Source organism: Rhinatrema bivittatum, chromosome 7 (assembly GCF_901001135.1).
Source record: "Rhinatrema bivittatum chromosome 7, aRhiBiv1.1, whole genome shotgun sequence".
Taxonomy (NCBI): domain Eukaryota; kingdom Metazoa; phylum Chordata; class Amphibia; order Gymnophiona; family Rhinatrematidae; genus Rhinatrema; species Rhinatrema bivittatum.
The window spans coordinates 98,620,409-98,637,154 of record NC_042621.1 but is presented as its reverse complement, the minus strand read 5'-3'; the positions used below and the strand labels follow the sequence as shown (position 1 = coordinate 98,637,154).

Here is a 16,746-nt window from a genome sequence, read left to right as displayed (position 1 = left end):
ATACACAATAAGCTCCGCCTCTGAATCTGCCAGATATGATCTATCCGCATTTCCGCTTGTCTCAGTTGGCCCCTCGAGCTCCATCACCCACCCTCCCCCCCCCTCCACCCTTGCCCGGACCTCTATCCCCCCTACTGTGAATCCCTCCCCGGCCCCCCTCCCCTTCCCCCCTTCATCGGCCTCCCCAACCCCACCTGACTAACCACCCATGCCATAGAGCCCCCGACCAGAAGGCTCAGAGATCACGTGTGACGTGACCAGTCCCACTCCCTTAGGAGACATTTTATTCATACAGCACAATACCAAATGTAATCCCCAGAAGCGCTACTCTAGGTAATCTTCTCCAGCGGGCCAGACCTTAGTCAGGAGGCCCACCAGTTGCAGCCTGGGCCCTCCCTTAGTGACCACCAAAAGAAGCATTAAGTACAGGCATCAGCTAATACATTGTATGTAGCCCACAAACCTGGGAGCAGTCAGAGTAAGGCCCCTTTAAGATAACGAAAAACAGGTTACAACTATGAACAATCATAATTATGACAGCGAGGGGTCTATGCCAGTTCCCACCACATGGAGGGAATATGGTTAAAAAAAAAAGAGACCCTGAAAGAGCCCTGATTAAGGGCTCAACACAGTCCAGAACTGGTAACTGTCATGTAGCAGGGTGAAAAACATCTCCAAAAAACTGAATAGTTATGGTAGATGGAAGTCCGTGGCTGAGTCTCAGAAAATAAAAACTCACAAATCAGGGAGAGTCATAGGTTGGACGGTCCGTAGAGATCCATCTGATCCACTTCTGACCTGCAAACTCAGCCCAAAACTCCCATGATCCCTGGGCCCCCATCAAGATGCTCCATAAAGGAATGTACCCCAGCGTGAAACCACGGGGGAAGAACAGGAAGGCTATATATATAAAAAAAAAAGCTCCTGCATTATTCATAAGAAAGAAAACGAAGGGCAAATACGTCGACCAGCTTCACTTTTCCAGCTTATCCAAAAACAATTGGGCTTTCTCTGGAGTCTCAAAAAAATAAACTTTTTCAGCATGCCAGATCCTTAAACGAGCAGGGAACAGCAGGGAAATTTTGATCCCCCGATTGTGCAGGGTAGTGAAAAGGGGGAAAAAAAACCCCTGCGTGCTTCTGAAACTGATGCAGAAAAGTCTTGAAAGACTCTGATAGAGTGATCCTTATATGACAGTGCTGATTTGTTTCGGGTAGCCCGCCAGATCTCAGTCTTATGGGCTGAGTTAAGAATCTTAGCGATAACTAAGCATGGGCGCCCCGAAGATTCATTTTTAGTCCCGAGTCTGTGGGCCCTTTCAATCACCAGCTTCCCCTGAAGATGAGACAGGGACAGCACGTCAGGAAGCCATTCAGTTAAAATAGTGCAGAGAGCTTTGTCTTCAATTTCCTCTGGAAAGCACATAAAACGGAGGGTCCTGTACGTACCCGGATCAGTCCAGACAGTGGGTTGAGCCTCCTTTCCAGCAGGTGGAGACAGACTAAAACTTGAAGGATGCCCTATATCAGGACAGAGCCTATCCTCTAACCCAGGGGTGGGCAAGTCCGGTCCTCGAGGGCTGCAAACCAGTCGGGTTTTCAGGATACCCCTAATGAATATGCATGAAATAGATTTGCATACAACTGAGGCAGTGTGTATGCAGGTCTCTCTCATGCATATTCATTAAGGATATCCTGAAAACCCGACTGGTTTGCAGCCCTCGAGGACCGGAATTGCCCACCCCTGCTCTAACCCTTCAGTATTCGTCTGTCTCCAGCAGGTGCAGCATCTCCCCTTCGGTTCTCTGCTGTAGGCTAGTCAGCCTTTTTCTTCTTTCTTTTGCTAGGCTCAAGCAAGTATTTCTTGTCAAAAAAACTAGAAGGGAATTTTGCCTTCTTTTTAGTGATTTTTCCTGTTTCTGTGTGGGAGATGGTGCCATCTCCAAGCTCTTGCCCGGCTCAGGGGGGCTTTGCCCCTTTTGCAGGAGGGGGTTCCCTGCATAGCCTGAGTCCGTGGACGCTTCCAGGTGTGGGGACCGACGCTCTCGGGGCCTCGTTTCCCCCCATCTGGCTGCCGAGAGGGTTTTGAACCCACTGCTGCGCTCAGTAAAAAAAAAAAAAATTAGTTTTAAACAAGTTGCAGGTACTCACCTACCTCTAACTTATTGGCAGCAGTTGACCAGCTTTTTTCCTTTTTTTCTGGTCAGAGTAGGCGTAGAACCGGCAGCCAGACAAGCAGAAGGCAGCAGGTTTCCCTCCTGCTCTCTCCTGCTGTGCAGGCTGTCAATCAAGCTTTTTTTCAGCTTTTTTTCTTCAGCCGCGGCTTAGCTATGTCCCGGCAGGCAGCCTGCCTTTTTGTGGGCTGCCTTCTTCACGTTTTTTGCGTCAGGGCCTCTGCAATGCTTGCCTGCCGGGTGGGGAAGGTCCCTCCTCGGCAGGACAAGCAAATTTAGCCCGGGGCTCCACTCCTCTCGGCATGGCCAGGCCTTTCCCGGGTCGGCAGAGCCTGGGAACGGCCGCCATCTTGGATTTTTCATCGGGGCCGATTTCAGTGCTCCCTGGGGGTGGGGGGCCGGATTTTTTTGATTTAACCCCCGATTTGGCCCCCGCGGGTCCCCAGGAGGGGGTCCTGACCCCTCCTCGCCCCCCTCCCCCCCCCCCCACCGTCAAATCCAGGGTCCCTTTTTCAGCGGATTTCGTCCTCCTCATGCACAAATCTTATTTAGCTAGCTTGCATGAGCAGGACGAAAGCCCCCCCTTGTCGTCGTCCCCACCAAAAATCCCTCGCTCAGTGCCGTTGACCTCCGGACCGGCTGCGGAGTCCCAGGGACCAGTTCGAGTGCGGGTGGTCCCGGGGGTTCCCCCCCCCCCCCCCTGTGTCTCCCGGGTCCTCGGACCCCGCCGCTTCCTCGGATTCGGCAGATGCCCCCCCCCCTAGAGGGGGATGACCCCAGAGCCCTTCGCCTTTTTCGTAAGGAGGAATTGGAGCCCCTCCTGCCCTTTGTTCTGCAGGAGCTGGGTCTGGAGAGTCCTTCCGTGGATAATCTCATGGCCTCGCTCCCTAAGGATATGAACCCGGTTCTGGGGGGGCTCCGGGCTCCGGCTTTGGCCTTTCCCTTCCACCCCATGCTCAAGCTCCTTATCCTTCGGGAATGGGAGGCTCCTGAGGGTTCGCTCCTGATGGGGCGTGCGATGGATAAGCTCTATCCCCTCCCGGAAGAGGGCTTGGAGCTGCTGCGATATCCCTCGGTAGATTCCTATGTCTCTGCAGTGGCCAAGCACACCACGATCCCGGTGGAAGGTTCCACGGCTTTGAAGGATCCACAAGATCGTAAGTTGGAGGCTCACCTGAAGTGCATCTTCGACGTTCTGGCCCTCGGGGTCCGAGCGTCTTGCTGTAGCAGCCTCATGATGCGGGCGGGCCTTCAGTGGGTTCAACAGTTACCCTGCACCCGAGATCTTCCGCCAGGTGAGGCAGAACAAGCCAAAAGTCTGGCGGCGGTAACCGCCTACGTATCGGACGCCCTCTACGATCTGGTCTGTGTGCAGGCGAAGGCGATGGTTTCGGCAGTCGCTGCCCGGAGGCTCCTTTGGCTACGCCACTGGTCGGCTGATCAGTCCTCGAAGACTCGGCTGGGCACGCTGCCCTTCAAAGGTAAGATGCTGTTCGGCGAGGATCTCGAGAAGCTTATGGACTCCTTGGCTGACAACAAGGTCCATAAGCTTCCAGAGGACCACCCTAAGTCTTCCCGATCCTTTGCGTCCTCCCGCTCTCGCTTCAGAGGCCAGCGTCGCTTCGCTTCTCGGGAGCGGGGCGGTTCTGTGAGGGGGTCTGCTCGTGCTCACTCCTGGTCGCAGTCCTTTCGTGGCAGGCGGCCCTTTCGCGAGGGCCAGCCCGTGCGTGCCGCCACCAAACCTGCCACGCAATGAAGTTCAGCTGACCCATTCCTCGGTCCCTTACCTCGGCGGCCGCCTCTCCCTGTTCTTCAAGGAATGGGTCAAGATCACGTCGGATCAGTGGGTCCTCGACATTATCAAAGACGGGTACGCTTTCAAGCTTGTCAGGGAACTGCCAGATCTTTTTTCGCCTTGTGGATGGGCCAAGAGGGACGCGGTGGTCCAGACTCTCTCCAAGCTTCTGGATCTGGGGGCGGTGGTCCCAGTCCCGGAGAGGGAGCTTGGCACCGGCCAGTATTCTATTTACTTCACCGTGCCCAAAAAGGACGGGTCCTTCCGCCCCATCCTGGACCTCAAGAGGGTCAACCGGGCCCTCAAGATCCCCCACTTCCACATGGAAACCCTGCGGGCGGTCATTGCGGCGGTCCGTCCCGGAGAGTTCCTTGCTTCCCTCGATCTCGCAGAAGCATATTTTAATATTCCCATTCACCGCGACTACCAGAAGTATCTCCGATTCCACATTCTCAACCAGGACTTCCAGTTTCGAGCTCTCCCCTTTGGCCTCGCGACCGCTCCTCGCACCTTCATGAAGGTCATGGTAGTAGTAGCGGCGGCCTTGCGCCGGGAGGGGATTCTCGTCCATCCCTATCTGGACGATTGGCTCATTCGGGCAAAGTCGGAGACCTCTTGCCAGCGGGCAGTGGATCGGGTCTTGGAGCTCCTTGCCTCCTTCGGGTGGATAGTGAACTTTTCAAAGAGCAAGCTTCAGCCCTCCCAGGAGTTGGAATTTCTGGGAGCTCACTTCGACACCCGAGTAGGCAAGGTTTTCTTGCCACGGGCGCGCGCCCTCAAGCTGATCGATCAGGTCCGGAATCTGATTGCGCTACCTTCTCCTACAGCCTGGGATTATCTCCAAGTCCTGGGATCCATGGCTTCTACCATCGACCTTGTCCCCTGGGCCTTTGCTCATATGTGTCCGTTGCAGAAAGCTTTGCTGTCCCGTTGGCAGCCAGTGTCGGAGCAGTTCCACGTAGTCCTTCCGTTCTTGGATTCTTACTTCCGACGAATTACAGTGGTGGCTGTCTCTTCCTCATCTTCTGCAAGGGATGCCTCTTCAAGCTCCACAGTGGACGATAGTGACCATGGACGCCAGCCTGTTGGGCTGGGGTGCGGTCTGCCTTTCTCAGTCCACCCAGGGAACTTGGTCGCAGACTCAGTCACGCTGGCACATCAATCGACTGGAAACTTTGGCGGTCCGCCTGGCTCTTCAGGAGTTCCTTTCCCTGGTCCGCAGCAAGGCGGTACGAGTCCTGTCCGACAACTCCACCAGAGTCGCCTACATCAATCGCCAAGGAGGCACTCGCAGTCCCCTGGTAGCCTTAGAAACCAGCCGTCTTCTCGCTTGGGCGGAGCTTCACCTACAGTGCCTTGCGGCCTCTCACATTGCAGGCAAAGACAATGTTCAAGTCGACTTCCTCAGCCGGCAGTCGCTCGATCCGGGAGAGTGGGAACTCTCGGACGCGGCCATGGCTCTGATAGTGGACAGGTGGGGTCCCCCTCACCTCGATCTCATGGCGACTCTGCGCAATGCCAAGGCCAATCGTTTCTTCAGCCGCTGGAGGGAGCACGGCGCAGAGGGGTGGATGCTCTGGCTCTGCCTTGGCCAGCGGACGTCCTTCTGTACGTGTTTCCCCCGTGGCCTCTGGTGGGGAAAATCCTCAGGAGAATCGAGCTCCACCAGGGTCCGGTGATTCTCGTTGCTCCCGAGTGGCTGCGAAGGCCGTGATTCGCGGATCTCATCAATCTAGCGGTGGACGGGCCCCTGCGCCTTGGTCATCTTCCTCGTCTCCTCCGGCAGGGTCCTGTATTTTTCGACCAGGCCGATCGCTTCTGTCTAGCGGCCTGGCTTTTGAATGGCGTCGCCTGAGGCGCAAAGGTTATAGGGAGGAGGTCATCTCTACCCTACTGCGAGCCCGGAAGCAGTCGACTTCTCTGGCCTATGTGCGCATCTGGAAGGTTTGTGAGTCCGCGTGTTCGGAGGCGGGTGTCCCGGCGCGCTCTGCCTCGATCCCTTTGGTTCTTTCTTTTCTTCAGAAGGGTCTCTAAGAGCCTCTCCTTCAGTTCTCTACGCGTTCAAGTCTCTGCGCTCGGCTCTCTCCTGGGTCGGGTGGACGGTCATGCCTTAGCGGCTCACCCGGATGTGATTCGTTTCTTGAGGGGCGTCAGACACCTCCGCCCTCCCTCTCGGGCCACGTGTCCGTCGTGGAGTCTCAACCTGGTCCTTCGTGCTCTCTGTGCGGCTCCCTTTGAGCCTCTTCGCCACGCTACGCTCAAGGATCTTACTCTCAAAGCTGTCTTTCTGGTCTCTATTTCCTCTGCTCGCCGTATTTCCGAGCTTCAGGCGCTGTCCTGTCGGGAGCCCTTCTTGCGTTTCTCGGATTCCGGGGTTTCTCTCAGGACGGTTCCTTCCTTCTTGCCTAAGGTTGTCTCCGCTTTTCATGTCAACCAGTCGGTCGAACTCCCAGCATTCTCTCCGGAGGAGATTGCGGGTACGGCGGGTGGCGACCTCCGTCGGCTAGATGTAAAACGAGTCTTGCTTCGCTATCTCCAGGTCACCAATGACTTCCGGGTATCTGACCATCTCTTCGTCCTTTGGAGTGGTCCCAACCACTGTAAACAGGCTTCTAAGACCACGATTGCGCGGTGGTTGAAGGAAGCCATTTCCTTGGCGTATCTTTGTCAAGGTCGTCCGCTTCCTGAGGGTCTGAAGGCCCATTCTCTGCGTTCTCAGGCTACTTCTTGGGGGAGAGTCAATCTGTCTCTCCGCAGGAGATTTGCAGGGCCGCCACTTGGACGTCTCTGCACACTTTTGCTCAGCACTACCGTCTGGATGTACACGCTCCGGTGTTCGGTTCCTTTGGGCGGCAAGTGCTTCGAGCGGGACTGTCTCGGTCCCACCCAGTTTAGGGAAGCTTTGGTACATCCCACTGTCTGGACTGATCCGGGTACGTACAGGAAAGGAAAATTAGTTCTTACCTGTTAATTTTCGTTCCTGTAGTACCACGGATCAGTCCAGACGCCCTTCCCTGTCTGTCTTCTGTCCTCTCGAAGCTTATTTTCTTGCAGGTCTGCAGATTTTCCTAGTTTTTTCTTTGTGCAAGATTACTGAGCAATTACACCGGAAGCCTTGGTCGTTTTCTTATACCAAGTCGATGCAAGAGCATATAGGTATACTATGTTTTTCTACATTATTCTATATTTGCTCCGTTGAGCTTTATAGTTACTTGCTTGATCCTATTCTTGGGTTTCTTGTTTTATGCTTTGACAAACGTTATACTGAAGGGTTAGAGGATAGGCTCTGTCCTGATATAGGGCATCCTTCAAGTTTTAGTCTGTCTCCACCTGCTGGAAAGGAGGCTCAACCCACTGTCTGGACTGATCCGTGGTACTACAGGAACGAAAATTAACAGGTAAGAACTAATTTTCCTTTGTCCCTCCTGGCTCTGTTTTCTAAGTCCTCCACTTTATTATGAAGAGCCTGCAGTTGTTTATCGTGGGCTGTCATGCTCGCAGCGTGCGCATTCGCGCCATCTTCGAGCAGAGAAATCCAGTTCTCTTCTTGTTCTAACCTAGGATGCAGCGCGGCCAAGATTTCCCGTACCTCCCCAAGCTGAGAATTTATTTGAGTCCACTTTTCATCTAAGGCCTCCCTTTAATATCCGTGATCGTTATAGCAGAGGGGGAGGGGGAGGACTCACTGTCAGTAGCAGCCGCCATTTTGGGATCTGGTGCTCTCGATTTCTCCTTTTCTTTTTTCCCATTTTTGTAGTCATCACGGGTGAAATTTTGCTCTGGGACTGGGCAGCAGAAATAAATCTTTGCCACCCTAGGGATCAGAGCTGAAAAAGGTATGGTAACGCGCTGCGATGGATCGCGATGGGCGGAGTGGGCCCAGGAGCCAGAGAGGTGCACGTCTTCTCAGCTCAACACATCACGTGATCTCCCGGATATATTTTAAAAAGTTTTTACTGTGAGTTTTTGCCTCTATGGCCAACTTCTTTTCAAATTCTCTCATAGCCTGTCTTATCAATGTCTTACATTTAACTTGCCAACACTTATGCATTATCCTATTTTCTTCTGATGGATCCTTCTTCCAATTTTTGAATGAAGACCTTTTGGCTAAAATAGCTTCTTTCACCTCCCCTTTTAACCATGCCGGTGATCATTTTGCCTTCTTTCCACCTTTCTTAATGTGTGGAATACATCTGGACTGTGCTTCTAGGATGGTATTTTTTTACAATGACCACGCCTCTTGCACACCTTTTACCTTTGTAGCTGCTCCTTTCAGTTTTTTTCCTCCCTCCCCCACAGCCTAACTTGACCCATTTCACCGCTGTAAATGAATTGTGGTGAGTTTATAGACCCCATAGTAAGTTAACTGTAAACATTTGAAGACTTAGCAAACAGTAAATACCAATAAAAAGTCAACAATTCAGAAATCAAAGCCGCTTGGAAATAGAACAGTCATCAATATTGCTTCCTGGGGCAAATCCCCAGCGTTCCGGGATTCCACATCAGGGATTGATTGAAGCAGTCCTGAGTCCCCTTGATGTGTCGATCAATGCCGTGCTCTCTGCCGTCAATGTGAAGAGACGCACGTCGAAACTCCACCCTCTGCCATCCAGGCTATGTTTTCTTCACGATGGCGCTCCCCACGTGGTTCTGGGCTGACTCTCCGAATTTTGGGTAAGGCGGCAGCCGCCCTTACCCACGCGTTGCCATTGCGGCTGGCTGGGAGCAGTAGTTTTCTGTTGTATTTTGTCTGGAAAAGTAATCTCGATGCCAGCTGCTTGTAGAAGGGGTGCGGCTTCAGCCATTGATTTCACCAGAGATGTAACTCCTTTCAAAGTAAAAGTAAGGCCCCAAGGAAAGACCCATTAATATCGTATACCTTCATTCCGAAGGGCTGCAGTCAGGGGTTGCACTTCCCTGCGTCGTCAGAGTGTGGCCGGGGCTAGATTTTTATATATTTGTAGTTTGTGCCCCTCCCAGCTGAAGGGTGACACTCGACGTGCATTGCGCATAATATCTTCTTTAATTAAATAGCTGTGAAGACAGATAAGGTCTTTAGGGACATTAAGGGGAGCTGCCCCCAATGCACGATGAGCCCACTCTATACCCTCCTCTGTGCGCCTCGGCTTCTCCCCCACTTCAGGGGCTGAGGATAGAAGGGCGGCGCATATTTTCCTAGATACATCCATAGCATTTGAATACTCAGGCTGCTCCAGTAAGCCCCTGATCCTGATGTTAGATCGTCTGGACCTGTTCTCTAAGTCCTCCAATTTTAATTGGATATCCTCATGCTGGTTCTGCCATCTTCAGAATCTGTCCTTCAACTATCCCTTCAGTGTCCTCTACCCTGCTACCCAAGTCTCGCATGTCCTGCCGGATGGCTTCCAAATTAGTGTGTCCATCTTCTCGGAGTGATTGGATATCAGATTTAATTTCTGCGAACCAGTTATCAAAGTCTTGTTTAGTAAGGGAGTCCACCGCTGCATCATTAGTCATCGCAACCAGTATGCCTGGGTCTGATTGGGCCTCCGTATGTGATCCTAAGGGTTCTTTACCCAGGGCCGCATACCTGGATCCATTGGCATCATAGGAATAGCAAGCGAGGTCCACAGGTTTTTTCTTGCTAGCCATAACCTCTAAGGGTCTCTACTTCTTATGCTGTAGTTTTGGGAGCAGCAGGATGAGATTCTAGACCAAAAAAAAAAACCTTATAATGGCTGCTGTGGGAGGGAGAGAAATAGGGCTAGATGTCCATGCTGGTTAATGACATCACATTCCTCTCAATCCCTACTAAAGCTCTGAGATTTCCTATGAAAGTGTGCAATTACAACTTATATCGTGATGCTAAAAGGTTGCCGTGTGAAGTTTGCTGCTACCTATATTATAGGACTTGAAGATCAGTGCTGGTACTCTGCTGCCTGCAGGGTGCTGCTTGTAGTTTGCTGTGGTGGATTTCAACTTGGGTTTAGCAGCTGATATGGAGCTGTTTAAATCGTGCTCCTTAAATTACGCTGCTGGAATAGGCTGCCATTATTTAGCTGCTGTCAGAAGTATGGTGCAGAGATTAATTGCTACGAGTAATGAATGACAAACACCAACTGCGACGACGACTACCACGCTGTTGGGTCACAGGGACCAGCTCTGTCCTAAAAAAATTACCTGCTATAATAAAGTAAACAGTCAATCGGTGGATTGTCCCCTGCAAAAGAGCTGTTCTCCTGCAGTGTAAGACAATGGCAAAGTATCCATAAATATGGAGTTTGTGCTACCAAGATGGCTGCCCTGCAGTGAGCTGATCTATGCTGTCACTTTTCCTCGGTGTCTGTTCAGCTCCATGTTCCTCGTCGCTGCCTATAAAGGGTCTACAGTCCTCTTCTCCTGAGCAATATGACCCTATGTCCCGATTTGCAAAGGTAGAGCCAGAAGAGTAGAAACACACCTTTTTTAAAACAAGTTGAAAAGTAAGGCTGAAAAGTTTTCCCGCGGCTCCAATGGCGGTTAGTAAAAGGAGGAAGCAGGAATATCCGGCACTAGCAGCCTTCTCAGCCCATCGCATTCAGCTCTTTAGAGCTGTTATTTTAAAGTTTCCCAATTTTGATCAGTCTTAAAATAGATTAAAGCAATATGCAGCTTCTCAAAACCAGCTGCCTGGGCTGACCTGCGTCGGGAGATGAAGCTGAGATTTCGCGGCAAAGATGGCGGGCAGGAGGACAGAAAAGTAGAAGCCACACTTACTGCCAAAATCTCGACCTGCATCGAACATCCCCTGTTGTGCCTAGCGATTTTTGTCTGCGTTGCTTGCTCAAACTGGGGCTATATTTCAAAATGAAAGTTAGGCGATTTTTTGGCCTTACTCTCTATCAGCGGTTTCCAAGAAAATGGATATAAAATTCCGTATGCGAGAAACATCGCCTTACTCTTATACCACAACTACCACATGCTTCAATTGTGGTCGAGTCTGCAATGCAAAGATTGAAAAAATCTAAGTCGCATACCTTATATCCATTGGGCAAGGACAACCGGTGTTTAGATGACTTTGGCAGAAAGATATATCACAACTCAATGTTGAATGCCCGTATTATGCACCATCAATTTTACATGGTACAATACCTATATGAGTGCATACAAGCCACAAAGGGTATGCTTTCCTTGACGGCAGATTCAATTCCTCCACCTCTTCATGACATGGAGGAGTGTTCTCGACACCTTCTGCGGTCGATATATGAAGGCATTTGAAACATCTTTCAGAGCGTCTGCGGCAGCCATCGCAGCCCGTAGGATGGCATGGTTACGCTCTAGTACGATAACGAGAAGATTTACACAAGAAACTAACAAACCTCCCGTGTGCAGGAGACAACCTGTTCAGAGAACGGTTTCAAGAAACAGTTGGGAAATTAAAGTAGGAAGCTCTAGCAGTCAAATCCTTAACGTCACAATCTCACTACTCGATCACGCGTCGTTATGTGAGATCTACAAGTAGATAATCCTATAACCGTAGACCTTACAGGTCTTATCAATCCTTTCGTACACAGACGTATCCATCTTACCAGCGTCCTCCGCTGCAACAAAACAACACTACTCAACGTAGGGGTAAGCCATGTAACCAGAGACAGCAGACACAACAACCGGCTGCTGCAGTAAAATCAATGCCATCTTTGGGAATTATTAGAAAGGGAATGGTGAATAAAACGGAAAATGTCATAATGCCTCTGTATCGCTCCATGGTGAGACCGCACCTTGAATACTGTGTACAATTCTGGTCGCCGCATCTCAAAAAAGATATAATTGCGATGGAGAAGGGCTACCAAAATGATAAGAGGACTGGAACAACTCTCCTATGAGGAAAGTCTAAAGAGGTTAGGACTTTTCAGCTTGGAGAAGAGACGACTGAGGGGGGATATGATAGAGGTGTTTAAAATCATGAGAGGTCTAGAACGGGTAGATGTGAATCGGTTATTTACTCTTTCGGATAGTAGAAAGACTAGGGGGCACTCCATGAAGTTAGCATGGGGCACATTTAAAACTAATCAGAGAAAGTTCTTTTTTACTCAACGTACAATTAGACTCTGGAATTTGTTGCCGGAGGATGTGGTTAGTGCAGTTAATATAGCTGTGTTTAAAAAAGGATTGGATAAGTTCTTGGAGAAGTCCATTACCTGCTATTAAGTTCACTTAGAGAATAGCCACTGCCATTAGCAATGGTTACATGGAATAGACTTAGTTTTTGGGTACTTGCCAGGTTCTTATGGCCTGGATTGGCCACTGTTGGAAACAGGATGCTGGGCTTGATGGACCCTTGGTCTGACCCAGTATGGCATTTTCTTATGTTCTTATCTTTTTAATAACCCAGCCACCACCACTACATCAAGCACCACCGGGCAGAATTCATTCTTGCCTGGCAGCCTGGGAGAGAATAACAACTGATCAATGGGTTTTAGAGAAAGTACGACATGGCTATCAACTCCAATTTACCACAAAACCCATACTACCTCACCTTTCCAATCTAAAGAGTCAAAGCTTCCAACCACAACTGGGGGAGGAGATTGCTTTGCTCTGCAAACAGCAGGCCATTTGATGAATTCTCCCGAAAACCCAACAAGCAGGGTTTTATTCCCCATACTTCCTCATACCCAAAAGGTCGGGTGGCCTTCACCCCATATTAGATCTACGGGAATTGAACAAATTCCTGACCAAAGAGAAATTCAAGATGGTATCGTTGAAATCGATCCTACCTCTCATTGAACCCAACGACTGGATGTGTTCCATCGATCTGAAGGATGCTTACACACATATTCCAATCCATCCATCCTCTTGGCGTTACCTATGCTTTTGCTACGGCCATCAACACTACCAGTACAAGGTTCTTCCCTTTGGACTATCGGCTGCACCTGGGGATTTTACCAAATGCATGGTTGTGGTGGTGGCTCATCTCAGACAACAGGGTATGACCATCTTTCCATATCTGGACGATTGGCTAATAATAGCCTCGAGCCTGGACATCTTACTCAGAAATCACATCTCCAACCAACACAACGACTACAGTTCATAGGAGCAGGCCTGGACACCATTCGCAAACGGGCATATCTTCCAACAGAAAGAATAATACAAATACGTCAACTTCTCTACTCGATGAACAACACTCAAAGGCCATCGGCGAGACAAATTTTGGTAGTCCTCGGCCACATGGCGGCAGCTATCTTCACAGTGCCCAACACCAGGCTACACATGAGACACCTGCAATGGGGACTAAAACATCAATGGAAACAACACTCACAACCGTTGACACAGAAGTTATCGTTGACTTCCGAGATGAAACAGGACTTAACATGGTGGCTCCTAGACTCCACCCTGTCCAAAGGAGCATTATTCAGTCCTCCTCCTCACACCGCAGTCTTAACTACAGATGCGTCTCGCAAGGGATGGGGAGCACATCTCGAGATTTACGAAAACCAAGGGTTATGAACAATCTCCGAGCAGACCCTACAGATAAATTTATTGGAGCTCAGAGCAATTCGAAATGCGTTACAATTGTTTCAAGATTACTTAAAGGGCCGCAGGGTCATGATACATACAGATAATCATGTGGCAATGTTTTATATCAACAAGCAGGGAGGATCCGGTTCATGGCCCCATTGCAAGGAGACCCTGACAATCTTCAAACATGCTCACCAACATTGCATACATCTGCAAGCGACTTACCTACCAGGAGTAGCAAATACAAGAGCGGACAAGCTAAGTTGCATCTTTCATCCTCACGAATGGACACTCAATTCGGAGGTAGCCCAAGACATCTTCAGGCAATGGAGGACGCCTGCGATAGATCTCTTTGCAACAGAGATCAACGCTCAGATTCCCAAATTCTTCTCGATAAGACCAAGTCATTACCGGAATGCCCAGGATGCCTTCCTCATTCTGTGGCCGACAGGCCTCCTGTATGCCTTTCCTCCCATTCCACTCATAACGCAAACACTTCAAAAGTGCATAGCAGACAAGGCTCAACTGATACTTATAACTCCAGCCTGGCAAAGGTAACCGTGGTACAGTTTCTTTCTCCGACTGTCCATCATGGACCCCATTCGATCTTCTCTTCCAAGATCAGGGAACGCTTCTACACCCACCACACTCATCTCTCCATTTGACAGCATGGAGATTGAGAGGCTCCTTTTAACAGAACAGGGAGTTTCTACTTCAGCACAATCCATTTTGTTGGAATCCAGGAAACTCTCAACAAGGAAAAACTATAGCTACAAATGGAAATGATACTCTACCTGGTGCACTTCTAACGGTGTACCACCATTAGACTGTTCACCTGAGTTACTCATGGATTATCTACATACACTGTACACAGCTGGTCTTGCAACATCATCCATTAGGGTTCATCTCAGTGCCATAGCGGCATATCACAGACCACTTAACGATATTCCTATTTCCAATCACCCCTTACTATCTTGTTTCATTAAGGGATTAACTCACCTTCGTCCTCCAATCTCCAAACTTCCAGTTTCGTGGAACCTCAACATAGTTCTTGAACAGCTTATGCTTTCCCCGTTTGAGCCCATGGACTCAGCACATATTAAATACCTCACATGGAAAGTGGTGTTACTGGTTGCAGTAACATCAGCACGACGAGTCGGTGAATTACAGGCCCTGGTCCACTATTCTCCGTATTTACAGTTTCATCACCAGAAAGTGGTTCTCTGAACTCACCCATCCTTTCTGCCAAAAGTGGTTTCTCAATTCCATCTCAATCAGAACATAGAACTACCCATCTTTTTCCCTAAACCTCATGCAAATGACAGGGAAAACCTACTGCATACACTAGATTGCAAAAGAGCTTTAGCATACTACAAAGAAAGAACAAACTCAGACTCCCGTGTTTCTCAGCTCTTTGTCTCTTTCGACCTGAAAACGCCTGGACTACCGGTGGCTAAACGCACCATCTCCAGCTGGATAGCACAGTGCATCAAATTCTGCTACGACAAACAGAACCTACAGCTACATTCTGTTCCCAAGGCTCACCAAGTTAGAGCAGTGGTGGCCTCCTTGGCATACCTTAAACATGTACAACCCATAGACATTTGTAAGGCAGCTACATGGTCATCGCTCCATACCTTCACATCGCACTACTGCTTTGATCAACAAGCAGCAGCTGATGCAAAGATTTGACAACCAATCCAGCAATCTCTATCTTCTTGTACACGGTGAATGCCACACTGTTCATGATGACATACAAACCTATATACCATACAAAGTGATCAGGAGCTTGGAACTCCCATGACAGCATGGCTAATTCAGCCCTGCTATCGCCGGGAATAAGCAAGTTTGCTTACTGTAAATGGTATTTCCGTAGATAGCAGGATGAATTAGCCATGCTGACCCATCCTCCTCCCTGGCAATCACCGTCTCTTCGACTACACTACAGCTTAATCACAGACTGAGGAGAATCTGTTACTTTCCTGCGCAGGAACACGCGCAGCCGCAGAGAGCTAAAATCTAAATCTCTGCTTTGTAAAGCTCCTCCTCCCGGACCTGATTGACAGATCTCATGACAGCATGGCTAATTCATCCTGCTATCTACGGAAACACCGTTTACGGTAAGAAAACTTGCTTTTACTTGTGGTGATGCATGTATTTTCCATGAGGTGCACATAATTTGGTGCTTCATTTAAAATACAAGTGCATGTGAGCTCGCGCCCACATGAGTACGCATATGGGTGCACACTTATTTGTTTAACTTAGTGTATACTAACCACGAAATTAGGGAAAACGAAAAAAAAAAGATCCATTTTAAAAACGAGATTGAGCAAAAAACGCACAAACTGAAAACAACTTGAAAAAGAAAACACTGCACCTCCCTATTGATCCCTGCATTTAGTAAAGTCTACATATTATAGCTGTAGCTTTTAGGATCTGATTTACTAAGGCTTTTTTCCCACTCTGTCTTTATGGGAAAAAAAGCTTAGTAAATCAGGCCCTAAATCTCTATATTTTTTATATCTAGAAATTCATTTTCACAGATTTTTGTCTAGCAGTATTCCAATTGGGCTTAATTGTGAGTTTTTTTGGGTATTGGATAGTATAATTACAAAATATTTTAATGCCTGATTAAGTTATAGAATGATATCGTGACAGTATATTTTTCTATTTTTTTGATTAGGAGGAAGAAGCAATGGAGAATGAATCATCAGAGGAGGATCTATTTCATTTTAATGTAGGAGGCTGGTTATTCTCAGTTCCTAAAATAAAACTTGCCCAATTTCAGGAATCTCTGTTGTGGAAAGAGGCTTCTATTTTGACTTCATCTGAAAACGTCAGACTATTCATTGACCGTGATGGTTTCACTTTTAGACATGTGCATTATTATCTCCATACATCCAAACTCTCTTTTTCCAGTTGTTCAGAATTAAACTTATTGTATGAACAAGCATTAGTTTTGCAGTTGACACCTTTACTACAGGTAGGAGTTGAAACTTTTCTGATAGCTTCTGTTCGCACGTAAAAATGCAATTTTATAATTAAGGCTTAACAATATATGTGTATAAAAGGCATATACCAGGGGTATCCTAAGTTGGCAGCCTTCTGACTGTTTCTTCTCTTTTGTTTCTTTTTTCTTTTAAGAAGTAAGGATCGTACTTAATTTATTCTCTTTTAATGTTTTCCTTTGGACCGCCCCTTCATTATCGAGGTGAATATGAGCACATGTTATTGTAGCTTTTTGGACTGTTTAATACTTTGGCTGTTGATATTGTTTGTATTTTACTGCATAACAAGCTCAATT

At 48.7% G+C, this 16,746-nt stretch overlaps 1 protein-coding gene across 1 annotated transcript in view; it reads left to right on the top strand.

Annotated features, from left to right (window-relative positions):
- Positions 1-16,746, top strand: part of KCTD19 (potassium channel tetramerization domain containing 19) — a 487,519-nt gene that overhangs the window by 13,956 nt on the left and 456,817 nt on the right. Inside the window, exon 2 of the mRNA XM_029608784.1 lies at positions 16,126-16,425. Coding sequence (XP_029464644.1) covers positions 16,138-16,425 — 288 coding nt within the window. The 5' untranslated portion in view covers positions 16,126-16,137. The remainder of the gene's footprint in view (positions 1-16,125; positions 16,426-16,746) is intronic.